The sequence below is a fragment of the Meles meles genome, chromosome 4 (genome assembly GCF_922984935.1).
Source record: "Meles meles chromosome 4, mMelMel3.1 paternal haplotype, whole genome shotgun sequence".
In the NCBI taxonomy this organism is placed as follows: Eukaryota; Metazoa; Chordata; class Mammalia; order Carnivora; family Mustelidae; genus Meles; species Meles meles.
The window spans coordinates 123,492,753-123,507,778 of record NC_060069.1 but is presented as its reverse complement, the minus strand read 5'-3'; the positions used below and the strand labels follow the sequence as shown (position 1 = coordinate 123,507,778).

The window sequence follows — 15,026 nt, the reverse complement described above, 5'->3', positions numbered from 1 at the left end:
AGCTCTGATTTGTTCTATCCTAGGTCACAACTAGGTAATATACAATCACCATCATTTAACCATTTGTATATAACTAGGTAATATACAAATCACCATCATTTAACCATATCTGAAATATCCGACAAACTCTTTGTAACTTGTTGGTAATTTTCTCTAAAATGTATGACTTTACTAGAGTCAATTCCAAGTACATGCATTAAAATACTTTTAATCTAAAGATAATAATAACCACTACTATAGTAGTAAACAAAGTAGAAGAATGGTAGAAGTGACTGAAGTTACTGAATGAGTACTTGTATTTTAAATTATAAAAAGCTGGCCCAAAAATCTTGGACAAGAGAAAACTATTTGGTAGCAACTTCTGTATTCTCAGATGGAAAAAAAAAGTTAAGTCAAAGTACATGAAGAGGAGTTCTCCTTTCTTGTTATTCAGATATAGACAGATTTCTCATAATTATTTTGGGATCAAGTCTCAAGATGTTACTATCTTAACCTTGTGCTTCAATCTGTATTTTGGGATTTCAGGATAAATTACTGTGTAAAACACAGAAATACAAGATATTATATTCCATAGCATTATGTAAAGCCAACTAAATACAATGAAAATAGAAATGCCTATCTTATTGAACATTGTGGCTATTTTATACTGTATATTTAAAGAAAGCCAGTGTATATTTAAGCTAAACATGTTTTAGTCAATCACTGTCTATCTTATCCAAGTTGAAAAGTTAAGCTTTTCTTCATATTATAGTTAATAGCCTATAGTTAATAACCAGCAGACTGGAAGACCAGATTATGCCTAAGCAGAGCTCCAAGTCATGGCTATATAATAAATACCTGTCTCGTGTTTCAGTGCTGAACACTCTAATATCATTAATTGAAGATGATGAATCAATTACCCAATTTCAACTGACAGCAATTAAGCACTTATACTATGTTACTATATTATGCTTTGTATACCAGCCCTAATAAGCCAGTGGTGTCCAATAAATGTCAATATTAAATATTTGTTTCTTCTATGATACTCAGTTAATCAAAGTGGTAGTTACTAAACTTACCAAATACAATGCTGTAGTTTATTAAGCTTAAGTAAAGGGGGTCAAAAGAGAGAAAGTGAATTAAAGATGAAAAAAGAAGAGAAATGCTTCCAGTTTAACATATTTACAAAAGAAAAATAGAATGAAATGGAAGAGCATACATCCCAATCATGTGAAATGCCTTTCATTCCATTAGTTACATTTGCATAAAATATAAGATATAATAGTCTAATGTTTTTCAAGTGCTGACTAAAAAACAAGCAGAGAGAAAAAAAGAGATCGTTGTGCTTTGCCAGCTTGGTGCAGTTAACTAGTTATTATGCACTAAAAAGATTGAAGTTGTCAAATTAAAAATCATCACTAAAATTAGATCTCTTTTAATCTCATAACAGTTTTCACTGAGTTTTAACACATCCCAAGCATGTGATTTTTTTTAAGAAAATAATTTACCATGACATTTTGATTTATGTTCAGGTAAATTTAGCTATTTTCTTTCCCACATTTTAAGAAAGACTTTGTCCAATCTGGTATTTTATTCTAGATTAAGAATATAAAATTAAGTATCTGGATTAAGATATTTACCAGACTGTTAAAAATTAATTTGAGAAAGAAATTTTTTAGGGGTGACTGTGTGGTACATTTGGTTGGTTGTCTCACTCTTGATTTCAGCTCAGATCAAGGTCTCAGGATCATGGGATTGAGCCCCACCCTGGGGTCCGTGCTCAGCAAGAAGTCTGCTTGAGATTCTCTCTCTCCCTCTCCCTCTACCCTTCCCCTGCCCCCATACACACTCTCTTTCTCTCACTCTCTCTAAATAAATAAATAAAATAAATCTTCTTAAAAAAAGAACATTTAAGGGGCATCCAGGTGGCTCAGTTAAGCCTCTGCCTTCAGCTAGGTCATGATCTCAGGGTCCTGGGATCGAGCTCAACATCTACTGAGAGCAGAAAGCCTGCTTTCTCCTCACTCTCTGCCTGCCTCTCTGCCTACTTGTGATCTCTCTCTCTCTCGGAAATAAATAAATTAAATTAAATTAAAATCTTTTTTTAAAAAGTCATCTTTAAAAAAAGAAAATTTTAAAAATATTCTTCATATCTAGCATATAGAAAATTCAACTTTTTAGTAACTTTCCAGTAAAGGTACAGAAGTTCTAGATTCTTTGTCTAGTTCCTGGTGATAAGCACTTATATAAGACATATTATATCCAGTGTCACTGTGGAGTAAACTATTTGCCTTATTGAATACTCAAGAAGAAGTAATGTCAGGCAAGGAGGAGAGAAAGATCACAAACATATTCTTTCAAAATTTGATCTCCAGCTTGCTAACCTATTACTTGTTTTCCGTTTTAACTCAAATATTGGAAAAATACATCACTTCTCACCCACAGTAATTGCACATTGTTTCCTCCCACTACCACCTTCTTTTTGTGGGATTAGGAAACTTTTGTGGAATTAGACAATGGTGGTAATACAGATACTATAAAATGAAGACCGAGGTAAAAATAAAAATACCAGAATACTTTTCACTTTGTTATATACATTTAATGCCTTCACTAATGCTTCAAATATAAATACTGAGTTTATTAGGGGCTAGGACCTAACGATTTACATTTAATCTTCAACACCACTTTAGAAGACCTGAATCTTATTATCTTCACTTCACCAAAGAAGGTGAGTCTTTGAAAGTTGAAATGACTTTTTGAGCTCATACTACTAAGTGGGGAGACAGGCTTCAAATGAAGATTTGTTTAATTCTAGCACTGTGGCTTCTATTCACAATATGTGATAGTCTCTTAATAAACTGAAACCCGTTTCGGGAATAAGCGTCAGTTCTTACTGCCCTCACAGCCCCACTCCTTCCATATCCTCTATCTCTCCTCTGCTCACATACATACACACATTTAGCTTCTTCCACACTAGGTTTCAGCAACAAATAAAAGAAGTAGTATAACATACTGAGTTTGTGCATGTGTATTTGCTTCCTTTTCCATAACCAGTGCTTTTATAGATGGTTTCACAGCTGAATGTAGTGCAGTTTTCCCTAAGATTTTTTCATTGTTGCAGTTTGTTTTCCCATTTTTAGCAGACTATGCAGGTGTCTCTTGAAAAAAATAACCAGTATCATCCATGCAATGAAATATGTGAATGTGTAAATTTCATTTAAAATCAGAATTGCTCTCTTCTTTCTAAATATTTTTAAGATTCAGTAAAAGTCAGTTAATCCTTCAGTGGTTAAAACTGCTTTCATTAATGGTCTTAATGAAAATATTGCTTAATATTTTCAATATTCAGTTACAGCTGCTTTGGTTATTAATTTCCAATAATCACCTAGCAGTGTATCTGCTTGTATTAGTCTGGGCCTGGTCAGGGAAACAGAGTCACTCAAAACATTCCTGTAATATTAATTAATTAATGAAGACATTGGAGTTTAAGTTAATATGGACCACCAAGGGGGAAAAAGTCAAGAAAGTCAAAATTTAATTCCACCCAATTGTTGCCTAATGTCAAAAGGAGACACTGAAGCACCTTAGCCCAAAGCCCCTAAGTAGGTAGTTCTCAAAGACTTTCTTGGAATCTGCTATAGTTCTCAAAAAATCTGAGAAAATTCCCAACAACGATTTCCAAGAGCACACAGAAGCTGCCGTCGACGTTTGACCATGGATCTGTCTGCAACCACCTTCAGATAGTCATCAACCACCCTTCTCTTCTACTTCCCAAACCTTGTGGGAATTCCTCTCACTATAAAATTCTAAAGCCAGATTTATAGAAACAGATTCTGGGAACGTAGTTCCGTACTACTCCTTATACTGCAAGTACTGGGAGCCTATGGTTATGCCAAAATGACAACAAACAGTCAAGCACAGTCCATCCTTGTAAACTTAGCAGCAATACACATGACATTGGCTTTGAAATAAAGTACTATATTGAAAAAACAGTGAGAAGACTGTTGGTGTACAAACTTTTATGGGGGCTGAAATGGAGGTGATGAAACCATCTTGGAGACTAGAAGGGAAACCCATGTATTGTAGTAGCAAAACAATTTGTCAAGTGTGGTCTCCAGTAACCTGAAAGGTCAATGTTCTTGATGAACTAATGGATCTGGCCAAGAGGATTTCTAGGCAAAATGTTTCAAGTGCCAACTGACAGTTTTTTAGCTTTATGTAATAAGCTATGGAAAGAAGGAGAGGAATTAAAGCTTACAAGCAAAATTTAGAAGAAATATGTAAGAATCAGGACTTGTCAAGGAAAACCATTTCGTATCACTGATCTGTCTAGATAGCAAAAGATTGTCAAAATAAAAATAGCCTTAGGATGAAGAATAGACAAGGGTATGGTCATGAAATAATTTATTAGGCTTCAGAAAGATTTAAAGAAGTGCCTAGTAGAGTTCTCAGCTAGGCAAAAAGGCTTCTGGAAATCTTAAAGATGTGGCCCGACAGCCCTAATACTCTAGGCAAAGTAAAGAGAAGCCTGTCTTGGAAAATTATGCATGTGAAATGTTGGGGCCTGTCATGACTTCCAATCAGATTCACAAAGTTTTTAAGAGAATTTTACTTACTTTGGACCAAAGGGGAAAGACACAGTTCAAAATGAAAAGGTTTTCTATAGGCAGAAAGCACACTGTGAAGTCTACTTAGTTGTAAATCCAGACTATTTCTCATAGAAAGATAGGATCTCTCAGAGCAGAGTCAAGAACCCAGAGAAGGATTCAAGAGCCACTTGAATCCACTTTAGTGTATTAGAGAACTAAATTAACAAGTAGAAGTGGATCTAATGAGGGTATATTTCTAACCCTCAGAATAGAGCATTCTCATAGCATTTGCCTGGGTGGGTTTAAATCAGTGGCTGTTATGTGACTCCATTTCCTCATCTTTTTGAGATGTGTCTGTGTGTGTGTGTGTATTTTAAGTTGACAGCAACTTAAATTTGAACACATTCCAAAACTCTATATTTTTGCTCTTTCCCATGTTTTATATTTTTGAAGTCACACTTTGCATCTTTTTATTGTTTTTCCCCTCACTAATTATTATATTTTAGTTAATTTTACTAATTTTGTCTTTTAACCTTCACAATAGCTTTATAAGTTATTAATACAATGCCTTTACTATATGTTTACCATTTCCAGGGAGATTTTTACTTTCATGTATTTTCTTGTTATGAATTAGTGCTATTTCTTTTCAGCTTAAAGAAGTTCTTTTAATACTTCTTGTAAAGTTGGTTTAGTAGTGATTAGCTTCACTTGTCTGGAAAACTCTTTATCTCCCCTTCAATTCTAAATGATAATCTTGCTGGGTAGCAATAACCAATATTCTTGGTTTCCTTTTAGGACTTCGAATATGTCATGCCACTCTTCTCTGGCCTGCAAAGTTTCTGCTGAGAAATCGTCTGTTAGCTTTATAAGGGTTTCCTTTATATAAACATTTTTTTTCTCTTGCTACTATAAAAAGTTTCTCTTTTTATCTTTAACTTGTGACATTTTAACTATAATGTGTCCTGGTGTGGTTTATCTCTTTGGGTTCATCTTATTTGAAACTTTCTGGGCTTTTTGGACCCAGGTGTCTGTTTCCTTCTATACATTAGGGAAGTTTTCAGCCATAATTTCTTCAAATAAGTTATCTGCCCCTTTCTCTCTCTCTCTTCTCCTTCTGGGACTACTATAATGCAAATTTTATTACACTTGATGTTGTCCCATAGGTCTCTTAGGTTATCTCCATTTTAAGAAACTTTTGGGTTGTTTTTACTTTGCTGCTCTGTCTGGGTGAGTTCCACTGTTTTGTCTCCCATCTCACTAATCTGTTATGCTTCATCTAATTTGCTGTTGAAGCTCTCTTGCATATTGTTCGTTCAGTTATTATATTCTTCAGATCTGTGACTTCTTGATATTTTCTTATATTTTCTATCTTTTTGAAGTTTTCACTGTGTTCATCCATTTTTCTCCCAAGTTCAGTGAACACCTTTATGACAATTAACTTTGAATTCTTTATCAGGTAGATTACTTATCTTCTTACCATTAAGGCCTTTTTCTGAGGTTTTTTTCTTCTTTCATTTGGAACATACTTGTTTCCTCATTTTGCTTCTATATTTTAGGCGAAACAGCTCTCTGCTCTCTCTCTCTCTTTCTTTAAGGAGTGTCCTTATATAGGTGATGATCCTTCTTGTTCAGCCTAACTTTTGGTTATCTCTCAAACTTTTGTGATTGTCTAAACCACCTGTTTTATTCTTGATATACCCTAGATGTGGAGGGTGTGCCAAGACCTGTCATGATCCAAAGGGAGAATCTCATTTAGCACTTAGTTTCAGCCTGATTGGAAGTCACACCCTGAGGCAATACCTCTTAAAGTATGCAAATCAAAATCCCTGCTAGCCTCTGGACCAGGAGATCTGGAGGTATCCCCTAGGTAACAGTTCCAAAAATTGGGACTCCAGATGAGTGTGAGGCTCCTTTCTGAGAGGTCTCTTCAGGCTATAGGGAGGCTGGAGGGTGCACAAGCATAATTTCTCTTTGCTTATATTTTGCAACCACTTCTTTAGCTTCTAGTTGTGTGGGAAACCTGAAGCCTGTCCCTTAGGCTGAAGTTCCAGGCTAACAAAACTGATTTTTTTCACAGAAAGTCTGGGGTTGCATTTCATTCTGCTGTCTTTGTAGTGCCCTAAGAGGAGTGGCCTGCCAAGAACTGTCTTCCAGTTGTTACATTCCTGGGAGCTCAAGAATCCCTACCCCCTCAACCACGAGGGCCAGGCAATAAAAGGATGTCCTCTGTGTGGATTGCATGTGCTTGTTGGCTTTAGCTAAGAAGCTGGAGTGCAGGGGGTGGAGCACTCTGGCAGACTTCAGAATGGCAGCAGGAAAATGTCTTGACTGTAGGCACCCACAGTCTTCAGGAAGGCAGGAACGGAAAGAGCCTTGTCTTTATGAGTGCTGACTTTAAGTTGAGAGCAGGAGAATGCTGTGACCCATTACTCACCAGCTCCAGTTAGGAAGGTGCTTGGATGTTACAACCACCCATTGCTCACTGACTTCAGCTGGGGAACTGGAGAACTCTACAATCACTCATGCTCACCTGACCCAGCCAGGGAACAGGGAAGTGCTGCAAGCATTAGGGCTCTCCAAGTTCCACAAGGCAGTGTGGTAGTGCTGCAACTACTCACCCCTGCCTGTCTTAGCAAGATAGCAGAAGGGTAAGATGTCCAAGTTCCCTATTTGTGCAGGGTAGGTGGAGTGTGCCAAGATGGTGAAATGTGCAAAAAATCATGTCTACCAGTGCCTCTGTCTCCAAGGAAATTTTCAACTGCCCTGGGCCCCTCCAACAGATGCTTTTAGATTAGCAAATGAATCTCCTTTACATATAGTCTAGGTACTTTCAAACTGCTGTTTTCTCACTGGGTCTCAGGGGAAGTGGCACCACATCCAGGCCCTTTCAAAGGGATATCTCAATTTTGTGCAACACTTTAGGTCCCTTAGATGTCTAAGCTAGAGGTTTTGGAAGCTTATCTCTCCAACGCAGTCCCAGGGGTTAGGTGCCTAATGTGGGGCACCAACACATTGTTTCTCCTGGAGAAGAAACAGACTGGTGAGATCCCACCCTATTATGTACCAAAACACCAGGGATGGGGGTTTTAGTAAGACCATATCTTTGCCTTTTCTACCTCTATAGATGTGGTCTTTTAGTCCTTTGTTGTGGAGAAGCAGTTCATCTAATTTTCAGATCTTTTTCAGAGGGAAATGATCCATATGTAGCTGTAGATTTGGTGTGTTCATGGGAGGAGGTGAATTCAAGATCTTTTTATGCGACCATCTTGCAGAAGTCCACGTCCTGTGTTTTTATGTCTCTGCCTTTGCTCATACATTCCCCTCTCCTTGGAATGGCTTTCACTGTTTCACCACGGTATGATTAATTCTCCCTCATCAGTTTTTCTAGGATACTATACACACCTCTATGATGCACTTATTGCATTGTATTGTTGTATTATAATTATATGTTTGACAATTTTGTTACTGTGCTAGATTGTTAAAAATAAGAACAATGTGTTGTTTTGCTGTTTTGTTTCATTCAGGGTTATGTTTGTTTGTTTGTTTGTTTGTTTGCTGTTCTTTTACACTTAGCAGATTAATCAGCACACAAATAGCACTCAGTAAATATTTCTTAAAGGAATAAATGGGGGAAAAGAAATATAATAAAAACACAAAGGAAGTCTCTGAATTAGAAAGGCAGTTAAAAAAATTGAAAACACTATGAACACATTTCTATTACACTTTACATATTTGGAAACAATATCTTAAACATCCCCATGAAGAAATAAGCTGTTCATTCTACTTGATATTTGCTACAATTGAAAACACTTCTTACTTTATAACAAACGCTTTAATTTACAAAAAAAAAAAAAAGTAGCTACTCTGTATATCTCATGATTGTAACAGAGTTAGTAAGTAAAGTAAGAAATTTTTCACTGAGAGGAAAATGGTGATTAAGGGAATGGGTTTGTCCTACCAAATATTTGTTACATTGTCATGGTAGAAAAGAACTTTGGTACCTTAGTTCTTGTTTTTGTTTTTTTTTTTATTTGTTTGACAGACAAAGATCACAAGTAGGCAGAGAGGCAGGCAGAGAGAGAGGAAGGGAAGCAGGCTCCCTGCTGAGCAGAGAGCCCAATGTGAGGCTCAATCCCAGGACCCCGGGATCATGACCTGAGCTGAAGGCAAAAGCATTAACCCACTGAGCCACCCAGGTGCCTCGGTACCTCAGTTTTCTTATCTATGAATGAGAAACAATAATTGCACCTACCTCAGGGAGCCTGGTTGGCACAGTCAGTTGAGTCTCCAACTCTTGGTTTTGGCTCAGGTCTGATCTTAGGTTTGTAAGACTGAGCCCCACACCAGGTTCCATGCTCAGCAGGGAGTCTGCTTAAAGATTCTCTCCCTAGCCCTCTGTCCCTCCCCCCACACTCTCTAAAATAAATAAATCTTTAAAAAAAATAATTCCTCCTGGGGTACTTGGGTGGCTCAGGAGGTTGAGCTTCTGCCTTAGGCTCAGGTCATGATCTCAGAGTCCTGGGATTGAGTCCCTCATGGGGCTTTCTGTTCAGCAGGGAGCCTGCTTCCCCCTCTCTCTCTGCCTGCCTCTCTGCCTACTTGTGATCTCTCTCTCTCTGTCAAATAAATAAATAAAATATTAAAAAAATAAATAAATAATTCCTCCTGCTTCATAGATTAGCAGTGAGGATTAAATGAATTAACATATGGAAAACATTTAGCACAGTCCCTGCAGAAGTAAACACTCAGAAAGGATAAACATTATTATTATTCTAACTGAAGCAGCCAACCCATAGGTTCTCATGAGATCTTGATAGAACTGAATTTCATTTTCTTGCATCTTTACAATGTTGTTATTAAAACTATTTTTGTATGACATCCCTCCCCAATGTTATTTACAATATAAAGTAAACCAAACTATGCCTCTGTGAACTTATATTTTAATATGAATGAAATATATTTGGATAACAAGATCAAACTGACAACTGAACATAAATCATCATTAAGTTAAAAAAAAAAAAAAGACCTGTGTAAATGGAGGAGCAAATGCATCACATGTCTAGACCAATAAATTGGCAAATATTCACGCTGAGTAAAGCCTGGGTAAAATTTTCTCTTTGTTATTATCAAGAAGGCTACATATAATTGATGGTACTACAGGCTCTACTTAACAAGGAATCCTGACTATTTCCCAGTGAAGACATTCAAAATATAGAATGCAATCTATGTTCTAAGAGTAGGAGAAAAATGTGTGACATAGTCTATGTCTCCCAAAGGTGGTCCCCAGCACTGTAAGGACTCACAGTGGGAACTTAAGATGGAATGGAATAGGAAATCATGTATGAATGATTGAATTGATCTCCTTGGAACTGGAGATCATGTATGAATTAATGATGGTAGATGGGTTTACTGAAATTCTGATTGTAAGTGGCAATGCAAATAAAACCAAAAGAAAAAGAAACCCAATTGTGATTGCTTATATTTGTTTTCCTATTTTCTTTGTTTTTGATAAAAACAAGTATCAGAAGATTAGCTTTCTAAATTTAATAATGGTAAGATTTCTTAGAAACCACAATCAAATTTATATGACACATTTTGATATTTTCCTTAGCATTAACTACCATTTTATTGAACTTAATTTAAATGCTACAATATGGTTCTTAAGGGATTCAGTTGAATTATCAAATAATTCATCTACTAATCTTAAGCTGGCCCATCTACCAACAGAATTCATTTTTACTATGAAAACACATATAACTATTTCCAAACAGTTCTTCTATTTCAATATTCCATTCAAATTATAATTTCAGAATCACCTCTTGAACAGACTCTTATGTCAAAACTGTTTAATAGGCAAATTAAAGTGGAAAGTTATTTTTGCTTATAATATGAAAAATGTCATCACTTTTAAATCAACTCCATAACACTAAATAAACACTAGATAAATTCCCATAATGCTAAATAATAAATAAATTAATTAAAGACTAAATAACCATTGTTGAAAAGAATGAACCAATCGGGAAAATATTTAGTTTTTTAATTGAATATTTGGTACAAGTTTTGTATTTTTTTTTAAGATTTTATTTATTTATTTGACAGACAAAGATCACAAATAGGCAGAGAGGCAGGAAGAGAGAGAGGAGGAAGCAGGCTCCCTGCTGAGCAGAAAGGCCAATTCAGGGCTCCATCCCAGAAGCCTGGGATTATGATCTGAGCTGAAGGCAGAGGCTTTAACCCACTGGGCCACCCACGTGCCCCTTAATATTTGGTACAAGTTTTATGATGAGAGAATAGGGAGGGAATTAGAAAGAAGATAGAAACTAATTAATCTGCCATGTTTCTAATATGTCTAATTGGCTTGGAGTAAGTGTTTCACCTGTGACCATTGACTTCCTAAACATATTTCCAGGGAAAATAGCTTAAGACTGTGAGGTCCACTGATATTGAAAGCACATAGCAAGGATTTTCATGACAATCATGATTGTATGGATGATCACACCATTATACCTCAGGCCCTGGGATCCAGTATGGATTTAGGAAATATAATCATATGACTCAACTCTCACTACAGGCTAAAAAGAGTAGAAATGATGTTGGGGGAGGGGAATAACAGTCCTAGAGCAGGAGGTCCAAGAGCTGTACTGCAAAAAGACGGCAATAAAAATAATCACAGAAACATCACAATAAAAGTTAGAGTAAGATCATTTATTTGGAAAACTCCAAGAAATAAGTTAAGAGTGTGAGAAAGATTCTGAGGAAGTCATACACAAAAATGTCAGAGCTGCTCTCAATGGAGAAGAACTCATAGATGCTAGAGCAGTAAAAGGATTAGACAGATAGCTGAGTAATGGGCATGTTGGGTTCTCCCCAACATTGCGTTCCCCTCACACCTGCATTTCTAACAAGGTCCCAGGTGTTGCTGCTGCTGTTTGTCCAGGGCCCCAGCCCAGTTTTACTGAATCTCTAATGCCAAAGGGTGAGACCCAGTAATCTGTGTTTTGACAGTCCTCATGCTGGTTCTGAGGCCAACTAAAGTGGGAAACCACAGGTTTAGAATATCTAAGGAAACTTTGGCTTCTATTCTTTATCTGGAGCTCTCTTAGTTGCCCTTTATAAATGGACAGGTTTTGATATAAATAATGAAGATATATAATTCCTTCTCAATTGCACACAGCACAACTACTCATTTTCTGGGTAGCAGGCATTCAAATTTCTTCTGCCATTCAATTAGCTTAGAAACAAGCCATCAGCACCAGCCTTCAATGAATATCAGAAAATAAAAATTAAATTTAGTACTGGTAACCAAACACAAGTAGAATACTAGATATGCTGTAGCTCCAGGTTCTATTATACACACACACACACACACACACACACACACACACACACTTCATAGGAAGCACTTAATATAACAATATTAAGTATTTTAAAGTATTGTTTTATCAGTTCCAACAAATGAAACATAAGCACTTTAGGATAAAAATAAGTAATATGGAGGTACAATAATAAAGCTTCAGACTTCTGTCCTCTCCGTCTTTTCCTAAGATACAGGTAGCTGCTAAAGAATTATTTTAAAAAGAGGGGCCCCTGGGTGGCTCAGTCAGTTAAGCATCTACCTTCAGCTCAGGTCATGATCCTGGGGTCCTGGGATCAAGCCCTGAGTCGGGCTCCCTGCTCACTGGAGAGTCTGCTTCTCCCTCTGCCTGCTGTTCCACCTGCTTGTGTTTTCTCTCTCTGTCAAATAAATAAATAAAATCTTTTTTTTTAAAGTTATTAAAAAGGAGAGAAAGGCTGATGCAGAAAATAAATAAATAAATAATGCTATCTTATAAAAAAGATTAATCCTATTTTACTCCAATTGCTGTTTGACTTATAATTAAGCAATAGCATGGACTGAAGCAAAAATTATAAGCCATGTTTGAGGTATTTTCTTTCAGAAGTAAGGTTACATGGTCTTACAATGGTGACTTGTAAAGAAGAATAATTTCCATTTCAGAGTGAGTGCCATTATAAGCTCTCCATGCTGGCAAGTTCACCTTGTTAAGTGAGTTAGTTGATCATATATGTCGCTGTATTAACGGGCAGTGTTTTATGGCTATTTGATTCCAACTAATTTTATTTCATCTTTTTAAACCAAATTAACTACTTATATCCACAAAGACTACTAAACACTCTGACATTTTCTTAATTTCATAAAATGATCATAGAATGCTAGGGATATGTTAAAATATTTTATTTTTGTTTATTCCCCTTTTTATAATCTTTATATCCTGACATTAAATACATTAAAAATTCCTTTAGTCTCCAAGAGCTCAATGATAATGTCCTCAATGTAACTCTGAATTAAGTATGAAATTGTTTATGATTTTGAATACTGCCTTTAATATGATACTTTCTTTAATTACATTATATAAAGCATAAATATATATTAATGTCATGTGCTATTAAACTTTATCTCCATAGATGAAGGGAAAAACATAGCTGGGAATAATATTGTTTTTTGTTATGTTTTGTTTTTTAAAAATTTTATTTATTTATTTGACAGAGAGGGATCACAAGTACACAGAGCAGCAGGCAGAGAGAGAGAAGGGGAAGAAGGCTCCCTGCTGAGCAGAGACACCCCCCCCACCACTCCATGATCTGAGCTGAAGGCAGAGGTTTAACCCACTGAGCTACCCAGGCACCCCAGAATAATACAGTTTTTAAATGCAATTTTATAATGGTAGAGATTTTACTGAGTAATAGGTTAAGTTTACTCATTAAAAAATTGTTTTATTTGAGCTATATTTTAAGAAATGTCTTGAAAGTTATTGTTACTGTTCTCATCAGAATTTAATTAAATGAAAGGAAAAAGAAAATCTATAATCTAAACTCCCATTTTTTAATCCATAGAATATTCTGGGAAACATACATATATACTTTTAAAAATTCATTCTGAAAGGGAGAGAAAAATTTTTAAAGACTTCTCTGAACTGATTTTCTCCTCCTTTGTTACAGGTATCTATTTTTTCAGCTATATTAATCTTTAAAAACAAACAAAAAAAATGGATTTCTTAAACTCATCTGATCAAAACTTGACCTCAGAAGAACTGTTAAACAGAATGCCATCCAAAATTCTGGTGTCCCTCACTCTCTCCGGGCTGGCACTGATGACAACGACCATCAACTCCCTTGTGATTGCTGCAATTATTGTGACCCGGAAGTTGCACCACCCAGCCAACTATTTAATTTGCTCCCTTGCAGTCACAGATTTTCTTGTAGCTGTCCTGGTGATGCCTTTCAGCATCGTGTATATTGTGAGAGAGAGCTGGATTATGGGGCAAGTGGTTTGTGACATCTGGCTGAGCGTTGACATCACGTGCTGCACGTGTTCCATCTTACATCTCTCTGCTATAGCTTTGGATCGGTATCGGGCAATCACAGATGCTGTGGAGTACTCCAGGAAACGGACTCCCAAGCATGCTGGCATTATGATTACAGTTGTTTGGATTATATCCATTTTTATCTCTATGCCTCCTTTATTCTGGAGGCACCAAGGAACTAGCCGAGATGATGAGTGCATCATCAAACACGACCACATTGTTTCCACAATTTATTCAACATTTGGAGCTTTCTACATCCCATTAACATTGATTTTGATCCTCTACTACAAAATATATAAAGCAGCAAAAACGTTATACCACAAGAGACAAGCAAGTAGGATTGCCAAGGAGGAGGTGAATGGCCAAGTCCTTCTGGGGAGTGGTGAGAAAAGCATTAGACTAGTCTCCACTCCCTACACAGAAAAATCTTTATCTGATCCATCAACAGACTTTGATAAAATTCATAACACAGTGAAAAGCCCTGGGTCTGAATTCAAGCATGAGAAATCTTGGAGAAGGCAAAAGATCTCAGGCACAAGAGAACGCAAAGCAGCCACTACCCTGGGATTAATCTTGGGTGCATTTGTAATATGTTGGCTGCCTTTCTTTGTTAAAGAATTGGTTGTTAATGTCTGTGAAAAGTGTAAAATTTCTGAAGAAATGTCAAATTTTTTGACATGGCTTGGATATCTCAATTCCCTTATAAATCCACTGATTTATACAATCTTTAATGAAGACTTCAAGAAAGCATTCCAAAAGCTAGTACGATGCCGATGTTAAAGAGAGTTTATCATTAAAAGGCTGAATTTCTTGAGGGGAGGTAATGAAATGGATGCCAAATAATAAAGCATTTAAACTTTTAGAAGGAAATAAATTAAAACTGCTAAAATTATAAGAACATAATTTATATTTAACAGCAACAAGACTATAAACTTATTGAGTAAAAGATGTTTCTTTGACCATCATTCTAGAGTACTCAAATGAGAAGATAATTTATTGTTTATAAACAATACTTTCCCTATGCAATTGTCCCTAACAGGCTACCTGGAAATATATATTATAATAATTATTATTAATAACTGACTTTCCAGGTTTA

General features: G+C 36.2%; 1 protein-coding gene across 1 annotated transcript in view; it reads left to right on the top strand.

Annotated features, from left to right (window-relative positions):
• HTR1F (5-hydroxytryptamine receptor 1F) overlaps window positions 1–14,710 on the top strand; it is a 152,004-nt gene extending 137,294 nt beyond the window's left edge. Inside the window, exon 2 of the mRNA XM_046003217.1 lies at window positions 13,566–14,710. Coding sequence (XP_045859173.1) covers window positions 13,613–14,710 — 1,098 coding nt within the window. The 5' untranslated portion in view covers window positions 13,566–13,612. The remainder of the gene's footprint in view (window positions 1–13,565) is intronic.
• Window positions 14,711–15,026: the final 316 nt, after the last annotated feature.